Below are 16124 nucleotides of genomic sequence, written 5' to 3'. Positions count from 1 at the left end.
ATTCTTAGAAGTAGGGATGACTGTAGAGGTCAAGTGTCTCTGCCTGGTGAGGGAGTGCGGTTAGAACATGTATAAAGGTGCACTGAAGTAAGAAAGAATTGAAGGTTAGCAAACGGATCACATGGCAATGTCTGGTTCATTTGGTGCCCCTCCACAGTCAGTCCCATGACTCTAGCTCAAATAATAATTCATGTCTGAGGGCCTTTTTGTGACACTCATCTTAGATGAATTGGAAGGAAGCATAGGTGCGCATTGTGATTAATAACATAATCTTTTCTCTTTGATTCGACTCTGACTAGCAGCCATAACTTCAACAGTTTTCTTATTATCAGAGGCCAGAGGCCACCTTTCATCCTGTTCCAAGGGTGGTTAATCATTTTTGGAGCGCTGTGGTTATAGAAGTGCCACGGTCCCCATTTCTACAAGCTTGGCCCCCCCAAGGCACTCCTAAGCTGTAATTAGGCCAGAGTGGAGGGGTGTGTGAAGCTAGAGGAACTCCCAGCATCCAGAGATTGCTGAAAGTGGCGCCACTCTTTTTTTTTGCCTGGAGTCCTGCCTCTATTCAGCCAAATTACAAGCATTTACACATTCACTATACAACTATTTCTATTTTGACAAAAATAAAACAATGAAAGCATTAATGGGAAACTGCAGTTAATAATTTAACACAATTTGCAACCCAAAAATGTATCATTGTTACTCCTTCAAGCATTTGTAACCTACAGTGGATGAAATATATATGACTTTTATGTGCTTTTGCACTGTAATCATCCCACCCCCAGCAAGTTTTTTCACATCCAAGTAAAGCAATAATATATGTGGAGGGGAGAAAGTTGCAGACATTGCAGTGCTTCATCTAATCTATGACAGAGATGTTATCTGTGGCTGAGAAAAGGATAAATATTTATTCTGGTAAAATATCATTATAAAAAACAAAACAAAAAACAAACAGATTTTTTTGATACCCATGTTGAACTTCTTAAATGTTTGGGAGTAGTTACAAGTACCATTAATCTATAACTTCACTCAGCAAATACCATAAGTGTTGCCCTTCAGCATGAAAACCATAAACCTCAAGTCCAGGATTCTTGTTAACGTTTAGGAATTTCTTTAGCTTATCTGATCGCACTGCAGAAACTTGATCAACCTTAGTAAAATTACACTGTGCACCACATTGTACAGTATGCGACATCAGAAGGGGTAAATTCTATAGGTCTCTTCTACAGAATCATAAGACCGTGTCACCATTTAGAGCTGCACCATCCAAACATCCACAGTGAGAAGCACCAGGTATATGTGAACTGTACAATTCATCAACCTATGTTTAATAGGTCACATATTTAAACTTGGGACTTAAATATAATAAAAACTCAAATGGTTTTCAGATATTATCTCAATGTCCTCTTGCATAATTGCGAATTTTCTTGTTTGCTTTCATTTTCCTTTTCGCATAACAAAGCGGGGGCCTCATTTTCTGTGTCTGGCCCAAAGTGAACTTTCTATTTTTGTCCACCAACCTTTGTTCTGCCTCAAATGGAACTGATGAGCCCTGCCCTTCTAATTAAGTGTCCCAAAAAAGTCCTGCATAGCTCAGTGCTCGAGGAATGACAATGGGTGCTCTCAGTCTAATAAACAAGACCTCTAAACTCTGCATTAGTTCCAATAAAAAAGTTGAAAAGACTGCAGAAAAGCTGGGAAGTTAATTTGAAGGATGTTGACTGTATGTTAGTTTAAATTAGTGTCTCTGAAATGTCTTTTGATGGGTCAGGACTGCCCAATAATATAAGTTATCATGCTAAAAGCTGCAAACATTTGTTTTGCATTAATATGAGCCATAGTTAACAGAGGTATCCTAAAGCAGATATTACACTAGTTAATGCAAATAGGTGCCTAGGATTTGTATATACACTGTAGATACAAAATGGCAATAAAAGTTGTCTAAGTCTAAAGTAACATTTCTTTACTGTTACTTCTTAACATGTTTGTAACCCTGAGATATTAATTTCCATGTTTTATTTCAAGTAAAGTATTTTTAAGCGGAATTATAATGCTTGACAGTTTGTGAAGACAAAATCAGATGTCTAGTTTTAGACATATAGAGAACACAATGAGTTCAAGAGGATGCTTTAGTCAAATGAGAACCAAATTGTACCTTTTGGCCTATATGCAAGATACTACGTATGTGTGGGAGAAACACTGCATGTGTCCTGGAACTCAACACAACTGCACAAAAAGATGGGAGCAGATGTGTCAACAGTTTTAGCAGCAGAGATATGAGGATAAGTTGGAATTCATGATAAATGAGGTTCAGTCCTAAGAGAAAACCTGTTTAAGGCTGCAGAGATCTGGGATTGGATTATAACCCTCTAACAGGGCAAAGCCCTAAACATTCCTCAGACCTACAATTGTTGGAATTGCCCAAGCAAAGTTTTGCCCCTAATCAGATGAAGAAGCTATTTCAGACCTTAAAAATTTAATACTCTCCATCCGATCTAATGGAGCTAGAGGAAGAATGAGAGGAAGAAAAGAGGAAGAATGAGCAAAAGTTTCAGTTTTAAACTGCACAAAGCCATTGTAAACAAATGTGGAGGTTCCACAAACCCTTTCTCCTCTAATTCATAGTTATGCACCTTTTTCTGTCAGTCTGTCAACTTAAATCTGTTAAATGAAAACGGGCAGAACTTGTGGTTAAAATTTGAAGGGATATTTATACCCTCACACATTGGCATTCTCAGAGCGATTACCCTCCCTCCTGACATGTTCCTCTTTGCTTCAGTGGTGTTATTTTTCAGTCTGGACTTTCCCCACCTTTTATTTCCAGACCACCTCACTCTAAATAACAGAGGAAGGGCTCTACAGTCACCACACCACACCTGGGCCACAGCATCCTCCCAGCCCTCACCGGGAATTCTTTCACCACCTGCAGAGAGGCATTAGTGAGAGGTGGGAGGCAGGAAGTCCACCCTGTAAGAGTTTTTCTGCACTTTGAAAGCTCAACTCTGCAATTTAATCTTCCCAAAAGCATTTTTTAGTAACTTGTATGGGCATGTGAATAGCTAGTATACATATTTTAGTGCACTTCTGACAGAGATTTGGTATTAATGATGCACTAAAAGAAGAGGCAATGTTTCATGTTACTGTATAATGATCAGCCCCTCCCCTACCCCCTAACCTGTGCTTATTCATAAATTTTAGCTGATGTTGCTAGTGTCCTCTGCTGGCTGTAGATTTAAGTTCTCTTCAGCTACCATGGGGCTGTAAAACTAATGCAAAAGTACTTATAACGGTCACTCCACTACATTTCAAAATCAAATATTGTACTTTCTAGTCCATTTTGAGGAAGATGCCAGTTACTTGTTCCTTTTGGCTCAGCTTGGCGTTGTATTCCAGTGTTGCTGTTTTTCTTTATTGAAATGCAATCTGAACATGTAAGATAGACTTGCTGAGACAACTTTTATCATTTTGTGTACACAGAGTGTACAAATTCAAACTTAAAACTTCTATTCCATAGTGAAAGTGGAAGGAGAATCAAGACACTCCTGTTTTCTTATTGGCCTTTTTTTAAATAAGGAATAATAACCAGCTGTCATTTCTTTGTGGCATTTTTATGCTGAAGTTCTTTATAGGTGCTGTAGAATCTGTAGTAGGTGGCTCTATGCATTAGTACATCAGGTGCTTCCTGAAATGTACAAGCTTCTTTAAAAATGCTCTGAAAATTATATAGAGAAATGCATCATTTAATTTGTATTTTTGAATACTTAACTACTTTTAAACACATGTACTTTTGAATAATTAGGTATTTTCAAATGTGAGTACTTCTGTAATTTAACTTTACGTTTGATCGAGTAGCTTTTACTTATAGTTTAGTAAGTATTTGACTAGGAGTATCAATACTTTTACTCAAGTACTACTGTTGTGTACTTCCTCCACCACTGCTGAAATTATATATCTGATCTTTTAATATTTCAATATTTCTTGTTGGGAATCAAGGTTTTTGACTAAAAAAGGCCAATACAAGCTGTGTTGAGATTAGTGGGAAGGATTTGAAATAAAAAACTTGAGTAGATTAAAGGAAAAAAAAAAATACAACTTTCATTAAGAGCTATAGATTCATACAGTAAAAAAAAGAAAAAAAACGCTATAAGATTCCTACTGAGCTACAGTGAAAAAAAAAGCAAAAACAAAAGCACAGACATATGGATGAAGCAACAATCAACATAACAAATCTTAAAGTTATTCAATAAATTCATACCACTCCAACTGAGGTCAGTTTTGATTTTTCTTTGCCTCACATCACATTAAATTTTTTTTTTTTTTTGGGTGGCGTACTTACAGTTTGAAAAAAATATATTTAGAAATCACCCAATGAAGCCAAACATTCATACCCAGCAGATATTGAGATATTTTTCATTCAACCTGTTGATAAGAAACAGGATGGTTGTCTGTAAAACGATACTAGAATCTGAGTAAATTAAAAAGGGGCTTCATTATTTTGAGTTGCATATGAAATATTGTCTATACTAGTAACTCCCGGCTGCCACTGTCCTGCATGCCTAAAATTAGTATTTGCAAACTTGATCACAGCACAATCTCCTCAGGAATCAGCTTCAATGTGGCAGATACTTGTTAAATGTTCATTCATTCAAATTTGGCATGTCAGCACAGAGACAGCTAAAACCTGTGAGATAGTGTTCCTTAAAAAACTTAAGATATGGAACCAGTGATTTATACTATTATTAGTAATCAATGGAGAAATGTTTTTTCTTTATTGACATCAAAGCACTCAAACTCATCTAATAATTTCAGTTATTGCTGTTTATTACCAGTGTTATTTTGGCTTTCTTTGGTGAAAAGTTCCCAGGCTTTATGATATAAAGGTACTTACCACTATTGTAATCTTAAGAGTCTTTTCTTTGGACTATTTTGTTAGTTTTACATTCTAATATATCCATACTCATCGTTCTATTTGGCTCATCTACAAAAAACATGAGATCTGAAGACAAACAACCTACATTGAGTAGCAGTCTTCTCTATAGAGTTTGAAATGTGTTTTGCTGAAATATGAACCTGCCTTTTTTCAAACAGATAACATGTTTTCCACTGTTTATTTACATCACACATCAAACAAAATAAAATGGATACACAAAAGAGCATGAAAAGTGTTTTTCACTGAAGAATAAAAGAATGAGATACATACATAAAAGGTAGAACTGTGTAAATATTTGATTTCAAGTGTAAATGACCATGATGCATATGACATACAAACACACATATACATATACTGTAAATCATGTAAACTTAAAACCAAATTTGTACATATCTATTGTAAAAAAAGAAAAATTTTTGTTCTTGGTGGCATCAAAAGAATAAACTTTTCCATTTTTATTTCTATTGGTTAAAAACAAGAAAATTGCAAGAAATAGAATATGTTTCAACTTGCTTGAAGTTTTGAGGTTTCAAAAACATCTTATGACACAAACCTGGCCCATTCTATCAGAATAACAGGTGCCAATTTGTGTCCAAGGTTCATCTTCCCTGCGATGATCTGAGATGTTGCCTTTATGTTATACACATTATATTTTCAGCAAAACAGGCTCACAACATGACACTGCCACCTTCCTACCCCAAAGTGTGTAATGGTTCATAACTCCTTAGAAGCTTCACCCTTTTTCCTTTAAAAGTATCATTTGTGATTATAAACAAACCCTCAAATTCTGTTGTCAGACTAGAGGAAATCTCTGAGTCAATTTGCAAACTGCTTTTCTTTTTTGCCAGTACCTGTGCAGGATGCATAACTGGATGATGATGATGATAATCTGCTACCAGCTTCATCTAGAATCATCACAAGTTCCTACAGTTCTTCTTGTGGGTTAATGTGAACATTTTAAACATTATCAAAGAATGCGGTTCGACATTATCATGGTGTTAATACTCACATATTGTTTGAATGGCTAAAGATGCCACCATTAGAAGAAAGTAATGGAAATGATCTGAAACAATTATCTCTGGTATTATTGTGGTGTTGAGCAAACTAACAAGTAGCGTGATTCTAAATTAACTAAAAGAGGAAAACAGTCTGATGAGTCAGACAGTGAAAAATAGCAGTTTTTTTAATACATTGTAAAAAAAAAAAAAAAAAAAAGGGTCACGTTCAACCGTTAATGCAACTGTTAATGCAACGCCACCAAAAGCTTTTCTATCACTGTAGGTCTCTCTCTGAATAGAATTAATAGCCAAAGCAAAAACATAGATAAAAACTGTTATCTCAAGTAATATAGGCTTGGATAATTCAGTTATTTTCTGAATCAATGAGCAGGTTTATGTCATTGACAGGTGACTAATGGAGTAAGGCAAATACATTGTATTTGTAAAAACTTCCAACACTGAACTAAATAGATATTTTACATTAGTTAGTAAAAGACTGACAGTGTTCTTTGAAAAACAGAGAAAGTCTAAACTACATATGTGATAGTATCTCAACAAAATAAAAGGTTAAAATCCAGCTGATTTTCATATGCATTAATCATCTACTACAGAAAAGCAGTCTTCTAACAATTTTTATGCCTGTTTGTGTTTATAAATATATGTATACATATATATTAGGGTTTAGTTGAGAGTTTTATACACAGCCTCTACATTTAATACAAAAAAGAATGTTTCCATTAAATCCCTATTAAAAAACATTGGTGTTCAAAAACATATTCAGAAGAACAAGATCTTAACATATAAAAGACAGTTCTATACGTGTGTATCGTACCATACTCAAAAAAATAGAAATAAAAATACATATATATATATATATATATATATATATACAATGCATAGACAAAACAAATGAACACTCCTGCTTACAAAATAAACAAAAGTGGTTCCAAAGACCAAATTATGCACAATTTGCTCATATATTGTGCTGTTTTTCAAATAATCAAAATCCAAACTGAGATGCTCAGAAATAGTAAAGAGATGCTTACTTATCACCTACAAAATACAGTTTGTTTTATACATGATTAAGCCTGTTTGGATTGAAATAAATAAAAAATAATGTATGTAGTGCCGACAGCATATTCTCAGCAGCACATATCTGCCTCCCTTAAATAGCACGTTCATTTGTCTGATTTTTAAGACTCTAAAAAAAGTCACTCTCTGGGTAAAGCATTGTTGTACCTCATGCAAACAGGAAAGTATTAACTATAAACTGAAAATCCTAAACCCTTTGATTAAAATTTATTGCAATTTATTTTCTTCTTTAAATAATTATATAAAAAAATGGATGAATATTCAGACGAGTTCAATTATGATGCAAAAAAAAAAGCATAATTTATTCTAAGACTTTTTAACCTCACTTGTGGAAATAAATCGAGAACCCTGATTAAACAACAATTTGGAAAAGCCCGAAATATGAGGATAGCAAACATATGAGGAAAAACAACACTGAGTTATTTCTAAACTAGCTTAAAATCAATTAGAAAACACATTCCTGCATTTCCTTGTTTAGAAAATCTCACTATATTTCTGCTAATAGTAACCAGTGAGTATTTCTGCAACATCCAGTTAACAATGAGAGTTAAAGTCCAGTTAATCAGGAGATCTAACTTTTTTTATCCTTTGTGTCCTCAGTCTTTTGGTGTCTGAGCAGGAATCAGCTCCATCCTACTTACTCCTTTGTGAGCCGATCATCACTTTAGAAACAAAGTTCACAATAGCGCTTGCTGGCTGTTCAGGGTCATGTTCTGCAAATAGGTGGCACACATTGTCCATTGAAGTGCCTGTTTTCCTTGCCACAAATCCAAAGATTCTACAAAAGCAGAATACAGCAGTTAATAGCAGCATGGTCATCTACCACAAACTGATTGAGTGTTTTCCAAAATAACTGTGGGGACACCATTTTGGCTGCAGCTCTGGAGTAAATAATAATTATTTACTTACTTTGCTGATGGGCAGCCCTCTTTCTTCCACCTATAAGCAGTAATAATATGACATCAGAAACAGTGAAAATAACTGTTGAGACCTAGAATTTGCTTTTATCCTAAGATTCAGAGAATAATACTCACTTTCTATCTTGAGGGTCCAATGCACAAAATATGACTGTGTTGACATTATAATGCCTTCTGAAAAAAAGCCTGAAAAAAGACAAATTCATAAATAAGAAAAGTGGATTTATTTGTAAATCAAGAGTGTGTGTGTGTGTGATTAGTACTCACTTCCTCTGGTTGTCTGTAAGAGTAATTCCCTGGGAGGAAACCTTGAAATGTACCACAGTGGGGACTGGTGGAGGGTTGGTATTAAGGGTTATACTGGTGGCTTTCTGCACTGCCTGGACCCCTGTGAGGGACTCCATTTCCACAGAGCCCAGGTACCATACATTACAGGCTGCAATTACAAAAAACAGTTAAAGTCCAATAGTATTACAAATGGTAAATAACAGAGTGAGTGCTCTCTGAGAAACGATAACAGGTTCAAAAAACACTTGTTTGAAAAAAACCAAACAATTGTTTAATTATGGTCTCGTTTTCTTGTGTTTTTCAAAAACTCTATTTACAGAGAACGATCCAAGAAGTCTAATTACCTGCTCCCTGCTTCAGCAGCTCAGCAGCCGAATTAGTGACTGAATGTGAAATGTTCTCCACAACATCTTCGAGTGGATCTTATGAACAAAAAAGAAGAATATAAGAAACATGCAGTTTTATTAAAAAAAACTTATTATAAAAATAAAAAAATTATAACCACAAGCAGGCAGTTATAGAGAGGCAGTGAAAAAAAACTCAGATAAAATGAAGCTTCTATAGTGGCCATGGTCTCTAGAATTGTATTAGATGCCAAGGTTGTCTGTAAGTGTTTACCTCTGTTAGGAATAATGAGTTTACAGGGCAAAGCCAAGGGAGTTATTGAATGTTGGTAAACCAATGCAGTTAAGCTTCCTGTAAAACAAAATGAGAAAAGAGAATTCATGATGAAGTCACGCATTCAGTCACAAATAATTATTGAAATTGCTTTGGTGAAAGTAAGGAAATAAGATGCAGAGTGAACAAAAGTAAGTAATGTTTGTTTTTATAGCACCTTTCACAGACATAAAAAGCCACAAAGTGCTTTATAAAATTGCAATACAAATAAAAATACATTTATAGCCACAAAAGACATGTTCATAAAAAAAAAAAAAACTTTAATCTACTAGAATTAAAATGCTTTTTTAAAGGAGTAATCTCCCCTGGTCCTGCAACAAGTACGAGGGACCATGAGCAGGTTCAGGTCCTGGGGGGTATAAGGACACAACAAGTCTCTAATGTAGGAGGGGGCCTGACCGTGAAACGCCCTGAAGGTCAGCACCAGGATTTTAAACCGAAAAGAGACTGGCAGCCAATGAAGAACTTTTAGAATCGGCGTAATATTAGCCCTTCTGTTTGTATGAGTCAGTAACCTCGCCGCAGGGTTCTGAACCTGCTGAAGATGAGAAAACTCCTTTTTGTTTAAACGTGAGAATAGACTGTTACAGTAGTCTAAACGGGAAGACACAAAGGTGTGAATAATCATTTCAAGATCATCTCTGGACACAATTTTTCCAAGTTTAAAGATTTTCCTCAGTTGGTAAAAACAGTTCTTTGCCAGTAGTTTTGAGTGACACTGTTTTGTCAAAGATAACGCCTAGGTTTCTAAGGCTTGGTTTAGCAGACAAACTCAAGTCACCCAGATACTGGTGGATCCCTGGCATAGCATCAACAGGGGAACTCACCAGCACCTCTGTTTTATCTGACTTTAGTTGCAGGGAATTTTCACCAAGCCATTGTATTTGTTTTTGTATGCAGGACAATTCAGCAGAGAACTTAACTTCTGGATCTCTGAAGACTTACTGAAGATTTACTGCTCTGAAGAGCAGTAAATCCTGATATCATCAGCAAACAGATGATAGGAAACATCATCAAATCTCTGAATAACTTTTCCTAATGGAAGGACATACAGTAAAAACAAAATTGGGCCCAAAGCAGAGCCCTGAGGAAGCCCTCACAAAAATTCGGCAGAGTCAGACAGGATCTGGTTTGCAGAGACACTAATGCTCCCACGCGTTAAGTAAGAGGAGAACCAAGCTAAGATCAGTCCAGACATTCTGACCAAGTGACATAATCTTTTCAACAAAATTTCATGGTTGACCGTTTCAAATATTGATGAGAGATCTAATAACACAAAAACAGTGCATTTTCCAGAGTCTGCAGACATCATAATATCCCTGGATACTTTAAGCAGGGCGGTTTCTGTGGAATGACGTTTGCAGAAGCCAGAATGAAATGTGTCAAAAATTTTGTATTTTTCCAGGAAAGGACTAACTGATCAGATTCCACCTTCTCCACAAATTACAAAAAAGAAAAAGAGCTTTTTGATTAATAGAGACTGTGATTAGTTTCCCTCTGCTCCGTTTTACTCATGCTTTGACCTTTTACTTGCTTATACAGAGTAGCAGTGGCAATTGTTTTGTAATAGATAGACTGCCGCTTTTGTTATGCCATTGCAAAGTTATTGGGAAATTGATTTTATTTTTACTGCAACACTATTAACTACATAAATTAAGTATAAAATATTGAAATAAGAAAAGTACAAATGAAAATATTCCCCAGGTGAAATTTAAAACTTATTCAACTGCCCTTATTCAAAATAAACACAACATGCAGTATGATTATACAGAGTGTATAATAATAGTGTGCAATAAAAGTGAGAATTATAAAAATAAACCTTTGGATGTTCAAGATTAACAAAATTTCAAACAAAAATCATAAATAGAAAAATAAACAATTAAATATTCATTAATATTGTTTTAATTTATGAGATACATAATTAAGTTTAACAATTCAATTTTGATATTTAATTAAAAGGTTAAAAGCATTTACAATACAATAAATACTTTTTTACTTTATTTTGAATAGTTCTAATGTGAAGCACATTGTTTTTTGTTTTTTTTTAATAAACCCAAACTACTCTGCTGTCAACAAGATAGGCTAAGGAGATCAGTCAGCTCTGAAACTGCTGTGCAGATTACTCTGCTCAAATTTTAGGGTCTATTTGACATATGATAATTAAATGATAACAACATATGAGTTGGGAATATAACAATTTTATTGAGTAATTAAAACTTCTGATACATTTATTTCAACAGAATAGTTTTCTAATGTTATAACCCTTACCTTTCTTATAACATATATATTAACAAGTACTACCATTATTACTTTAAAATCGTTTGTTGGTTCATATTTCTTTTTTTTTATATTTTAAGAAATAAGACATGAAAGGAGTTATTGTTTTGTACTATTTAGATCACAACAAACCACTTGTACTATATACTGTACACCAGCAGGGGGGAGTGTTGCACAACTCTTACTATTACCAACAGAGGGAAACAGTGTAAGCACTCACCAAAGTAAGGCTCATTGGGACATCCTTTAAGGCGCACACCTTTCTGTGTGCACTCAATCAGGAAGTGGCGCACCAACTCATTCGTTAGATCACCACCTATCAGAGAATATAAACCAAGTATTTCACGTTTTTGAAAAAAAACAAGCAAAAACAGTTTGGTTTATCTAATATAATTTTCTCTCCAGATATTATTGTTATACGATTAATCAAAATCTGGATGGAATGTGGGGTGTCTTTGCAAGGAATATTGAAACAAAGGTTTGGAGAAAACTTCCTTATAACACCTGGTTATATTTTAAAATTTGAGGAGCTATGAGGCTCCAGGATCAAATGGGAGTTTACTAGTGGTTCCTTGAATTTTCTAAAAGTAGAATGAGATGCAGACATTTGGTCTACTTTTAAGGCAAGGCTATAAACTTTCCTTTTTGATAAGGCTTACAGTTAGAGTGGCTCAGGTTATCCTGAGCTATCTCTATAGTTATGCTGCTATAGGCTTAGACTGATGGAGGACATAGGGACCCATTTTTCTCATTCCACTTCCTTTTTTCTCTATTCTCCCCTTCTGCAGTAATTCTTACCGGTAGTTCAATCTCTTATGTTATGCTCTCTTTCTTTTTTCTCATCACATTAGCTTCATCTGGTCTGTTCCTGTTCGGCTGTAACACCATCCTGGATAGAAATATCAACTGTGCTGCTGCCATCAACACCTTTCTTTAAAGATGTTGGAGTTTGGCCTGTTTTTCAGGGTAGTCCTGTTTCTCTGACTATGACTAACTGTATGTGCTCTCTTCATCCTCTGACATGGGAGCTGGCTCAGAGCTTTTCTGCCTGGCTGTGTTTCCCGTCTGTGGAGCTTATTAAAAAATTTGCCTTTTGTATCTCAGCTGCCTTTTGTACCCCACTTGGTCTTGACAGACGGCTGTCACACTGACCCTGGTTCTGCTGGAGATTTCTTCCTGTTAAAGTGGTGCTTTCCTCTCCACAGTCGCTACCAGAATGCTTGGAGTGAGGGATTGCTTTCCTGTCAATGCGATCAGCTGGTTTTCCTTAGATAGAAACATTTTTTAACCAATCTGACAGCATGATCTGGTTGAACTGTCTCCGTAAAGTGCCTTGAGATGACGTGCTGTGAAAAGGTGCTGTATAAATAAACTGAATTAATCAGTTTGACATATTTGTAAAAAATTCAGTGTCCGAATCAATAATGATTCAGATAAAACATTTCTATCTATCTATCTATCTATCTATCTATCTATCTATCTATCTATCTATCTATCTATCTATCTCTATATATAGATATATAGTATAAAAATAAAGGAATCCTTCTTCTCCTGGTGTGTCATTTTCTTCTCTCTTTTTAAAATGCTTTAACTGTTTTTCCCTACAGTTTCTGTGATCAAGTTTCTATCAGCCACCTACACCTTGTAAGGATTATTTTCTATTATTCACGTATGAGCTTGTTAAACCCTAATATTACTTGCCTGTTAAACATCAAGACTAATCTTTAGACTAATCTTTCAGCAGGCTTTGTTCTAATGCTTCAAAAAGTATATTGCCCAACTATGCAAAAATAAAGCAAAAGCTTTTAAGCAAAACATACAACAAACAAACCATATATTCTGAAAAAAGCGTTTAAATACGACAGATATATTGTATGTCAGGCAGGAAGGTTTCCTCCAGAATCTCGTGAGAACACGCTTACAAAACAAGCATATCTTTTGTTGAAGGGTGAAACATTAGCTGTACATTTATGATTATCTGGCACCGAAGGTCTATTTCACAAGATGCCCAGGAGAAAAAGAGACAGAGTGATCAGAGCTGACATATTAAAAGAAAGAAGGATTCTCAGGTTCCAACATGAATATGAATACAGTGGGCAGTAAGCAAAGATTGTTTGGGTGTGACTCTTTTGTTGCTGTTGTTTTTGGTTTGTCTGTTTTTTAACATGATACTCTGGACAGCCCTGTATTATAAACATATATTGTAAAATTACTTTTAAAGCATGGTGCTGGAGTCCATGTTTCTGTGGAGGGATGTTAGCATGGCTTAGCTGGAAAACTAAAAGCAAAAGTCACCTGAACAACTAGCTGCCTTGGATATTTTATTGTGAAATTTTCATTAAATGAAGCTAGTTTGAAATAGATAAGGAGAGTTAAACATAGCAATGAGTTTAGTTCAATCAGAGAGGAAGCATAAGGTTTACATTACCAAGCAAAAGTTGTTTAAATTCCTTAAGATTTATCAAATTTTGCCACATTAAAACCATACATCTTTTGTGTATCCTTTTAACATTTTAGAAGACCAAAAAATAAATAAAAATAAAACGCTAAATTAATATAAAAGAAACAAGAAAATGTGTTCTTTTTAAACAAATTCTGAAAGGTTTAACATTTATATTAGAAACTTAAACATCTAATATCCCTTTGGGATTAATTAAGTTTTATTGAATTTAATCAAGTACTTAACCCCTCAGAGATCAAATATATAACATATTTCTGCTGCAAACCTTTTTTTGCACATCTCAATAACAGTTTTACACATCTGGAAATTCATTTAACTTAGTTTACTTTCAGTCCAGTTTAATCAAAATTTTCTGCCTGAGAGGAGGAGTCTGACTTGACTTTTTAGTGATCATGGGCCACACTTTTTACATTTGCAGAAAAAAAAGGTAAATAAAAATTTTCTTGATGCACTGTAAAATCACAAAACAACACCACATGTAACACACCTTTTCTGCTCTGCTGGATGACCGATGGAGGAGGTGTTGCCACTTTCATAGCCAGACCGTAGGCCCCTTTAAAGGAGTGGCTGTCCCTCACTATGAAGCAGCCGGGTTCCTTCTCCTTTAAAACTGAAATAGCTAAAATAACATAATCACAATGAGTCAAAAACATGTATACTTCTTTAATTTAGTTAAACAAATAAACCTCACTCAGAATAAAGGGGACCTACCTTGGTCCCTTGAGATATCTGGTTTGTACCAGAATTTTGAGGTATCCTGTACAAACTTTACAGACACCTGCTTGCCCACAAGTACATCTGGAAAAATACAGAAGCATTGAAACATTATAAAAAAGTTTAAAAACACTCAGCGAACCATAAGTGAAATGTTGTTAACCTGGCAGTGGTGAGACAGAACATGGTATTTGAGCTGACAAGTCAGGCAGCACATTAGGGAAAGGAATACTAAGGGAGCTCCCACTGTGAGGACTGGAGAACCCACTGAGGGCTGGAGATGCAGTTCCCAATGAATGTTCACCATCTGATGCTCTCTTTTTTTCAGGCAGCAGAGGGGGCTGTATCTGGGGAATCGGTGACTGATGCTGGCCTTCCATGGCGGTCAAAAGATCTCCGTCTACACCCATGTCTGGACACTCTTTGCCATAGGTATGAACAGACCCGTCTTGCTCATCAATGCATTGAGGACTACGGCTGAGGGCATAGGAAACAATATGGCTTCTCTGGCTGCTTCGTGGAGAGCTGTGCGCATTGGGAGCAGGATGGGCATGAGGGAGGTGTAAAGGGGGGGAGTGATGCCCATAGTCCAGAGTTGAGTGCGATACTGGCGGTCTAGCAGAGAGGAAGCTATTCAGGGAGGATTGGTGGGTCAGAACATGATGCTCTGGCCAGGAATGATTCACAGATGAGCTGGGTAGACAAGAAAGTAAGTAAAAGTTTAATACTGCTCAAAAAAACCTATAAACCCAACAGCAGTAATATAGCTTAAGGTGCCTCTTAAAGTATTCATTTCCCTGGAACATTTTCACGTTTTATCACTATTATAAAATACTAAACAAAAAAAAACAAAAAACGACATAAACGTGCATGGACCTTTACTTATTGAAATTATTTCTCTTAGAAAGCAAATAGCATCATGAGGACCAAGAACTTAGCATGGAGTAGGGCTGGGCAATGAATCATATTGGCATTAGAAAAAAAAAAAAAAAAATGCAGAGACACTCAATTTTTGCTAAATTACATTAACAAGAGTAATACACTGACATTCTAACTCCAGCCCTTTAGGTTTTTTTAGTAATATGCCCTTATATATGGGAAGGAAGAGTTGCAGTTAGCAGAAGAATTGCAGTTAGCAGAAGATTCAAGATTTAAGCATGCCAGTAGAAGTAAGCATTTTTCCATGAAAAGTAACAGTTGAGTATTGTCCAGAATCTTGACTCTGGACATAGTCTAACTTTCAAGGTCTTGAAAACAATAAATCCTTGACAAAAAGGATAAAAAAAATCCCAACTTTGATTTTTTTATTAAATCATTCAGTCTTAGCTTTGAGAAGCTTGGAGAAGTTTAAAGTGAAGCCATAAAGCAAATTCCAGAGCTTCGAACATCTCACAGAGCAGGGTCTAACCTACCATCTGAAATTTGATATAGCAAAAATATGACCTACTGAGATGTGGCTGTCAACCTAAATAAGCAGGTTGGGTAAGAAGATTAGTAACAAGAAAGCAGCTAAGAGGACCTTCAGAAATTTAGAGGTGGTTTTAAGATGATTCAAGTGAGATAATCCAGAGGATAAACATATTAGTTGTTAACTCCATAAATCTGGTTTGTCACAAGCAGAAATAACAAGGAAGCAGGTAATATTTTATACATTTTACCCTAAATGCAAAATGCATTGTATGACAAAAAACCCAAACTACACTCTAAATACTCCATCCCCATGCTGCAGCATGGTGGTGGAGGCATCCTACTTTCTTTAGAAGAAACATAAA

At 35.5% G+C, this 16124-nt stretch overlaps 1 protein-coding gene across 1 annotated transcript in view; it reads right to left on the bottom strand.

Annotated features, from left to right (window-relative positions):
- Window positions 1–4922: 4922 nt before the first annotated feature.
- The window catches only part of tns3 (tensin 3), a 52978-nt gene continuing 41776 nt past the window's right edge, over window positions 4923–16124 (bottom strand). The window contains exons 17-26 of the mRNA XM_015386893.1: window positions 14516–15085; window positions 14350–14436; window positions 14126–14257; window positions 11398–11493; window positions 8841–8918; window positions 8567–8644; window positions 8202–8370; window positions 8052–8120; window positions 7927–7956; window positions 4923–7795 (exon numbers count right to left, since the gene is read on the bottom strand). Of these exons, the coding sequence (XP_015242379.1) occupies window positions 7651–7795; window positions 7927–7956; window positions 8052–8120; window positions 8202–8370; window positions 8567–8644; window positions 8841–8918; window positions 11398–11493; window positions 14126–14257; window positions 14350–14436; window positions 14516–15085 (1454 nt within the window). The 3' untranslated portion in view covers window positions 4923–7650. The remainder of the gene's footprint in view (window positions 7796–7926; window positions 7957–8051; window positions 8121–8201; window positions 8371–8566; window positions 8645–8840; window positions 8919–11397; window positions 11494–14125; window positions 14258–14349; window positions 14437–14515; window positions 15086–16124) is intronic.

This window comes from Cyprinodon variegatus, unplaced genomic scaffold (genome assembly GCF_000732505.1).
Source record: "Cyprinodon variegatus isolate N-32 unplaced genomic scaffold, C_variegatus-1.0 Scaffold380, whole genome shotgun sequence".
In the NCBI taxonomy this organism is placed as follows: domain Eukaryota; kingdom Metazoa; phylum Chordata; class Actinopteri; order Cyprinodontiformes; family Cyprinodontidae; genus Cyprinodon; species Cyprinodon variegatus.
This window is presented reverse-complemented; position numbering and strand designations above follow the sequence as displayed.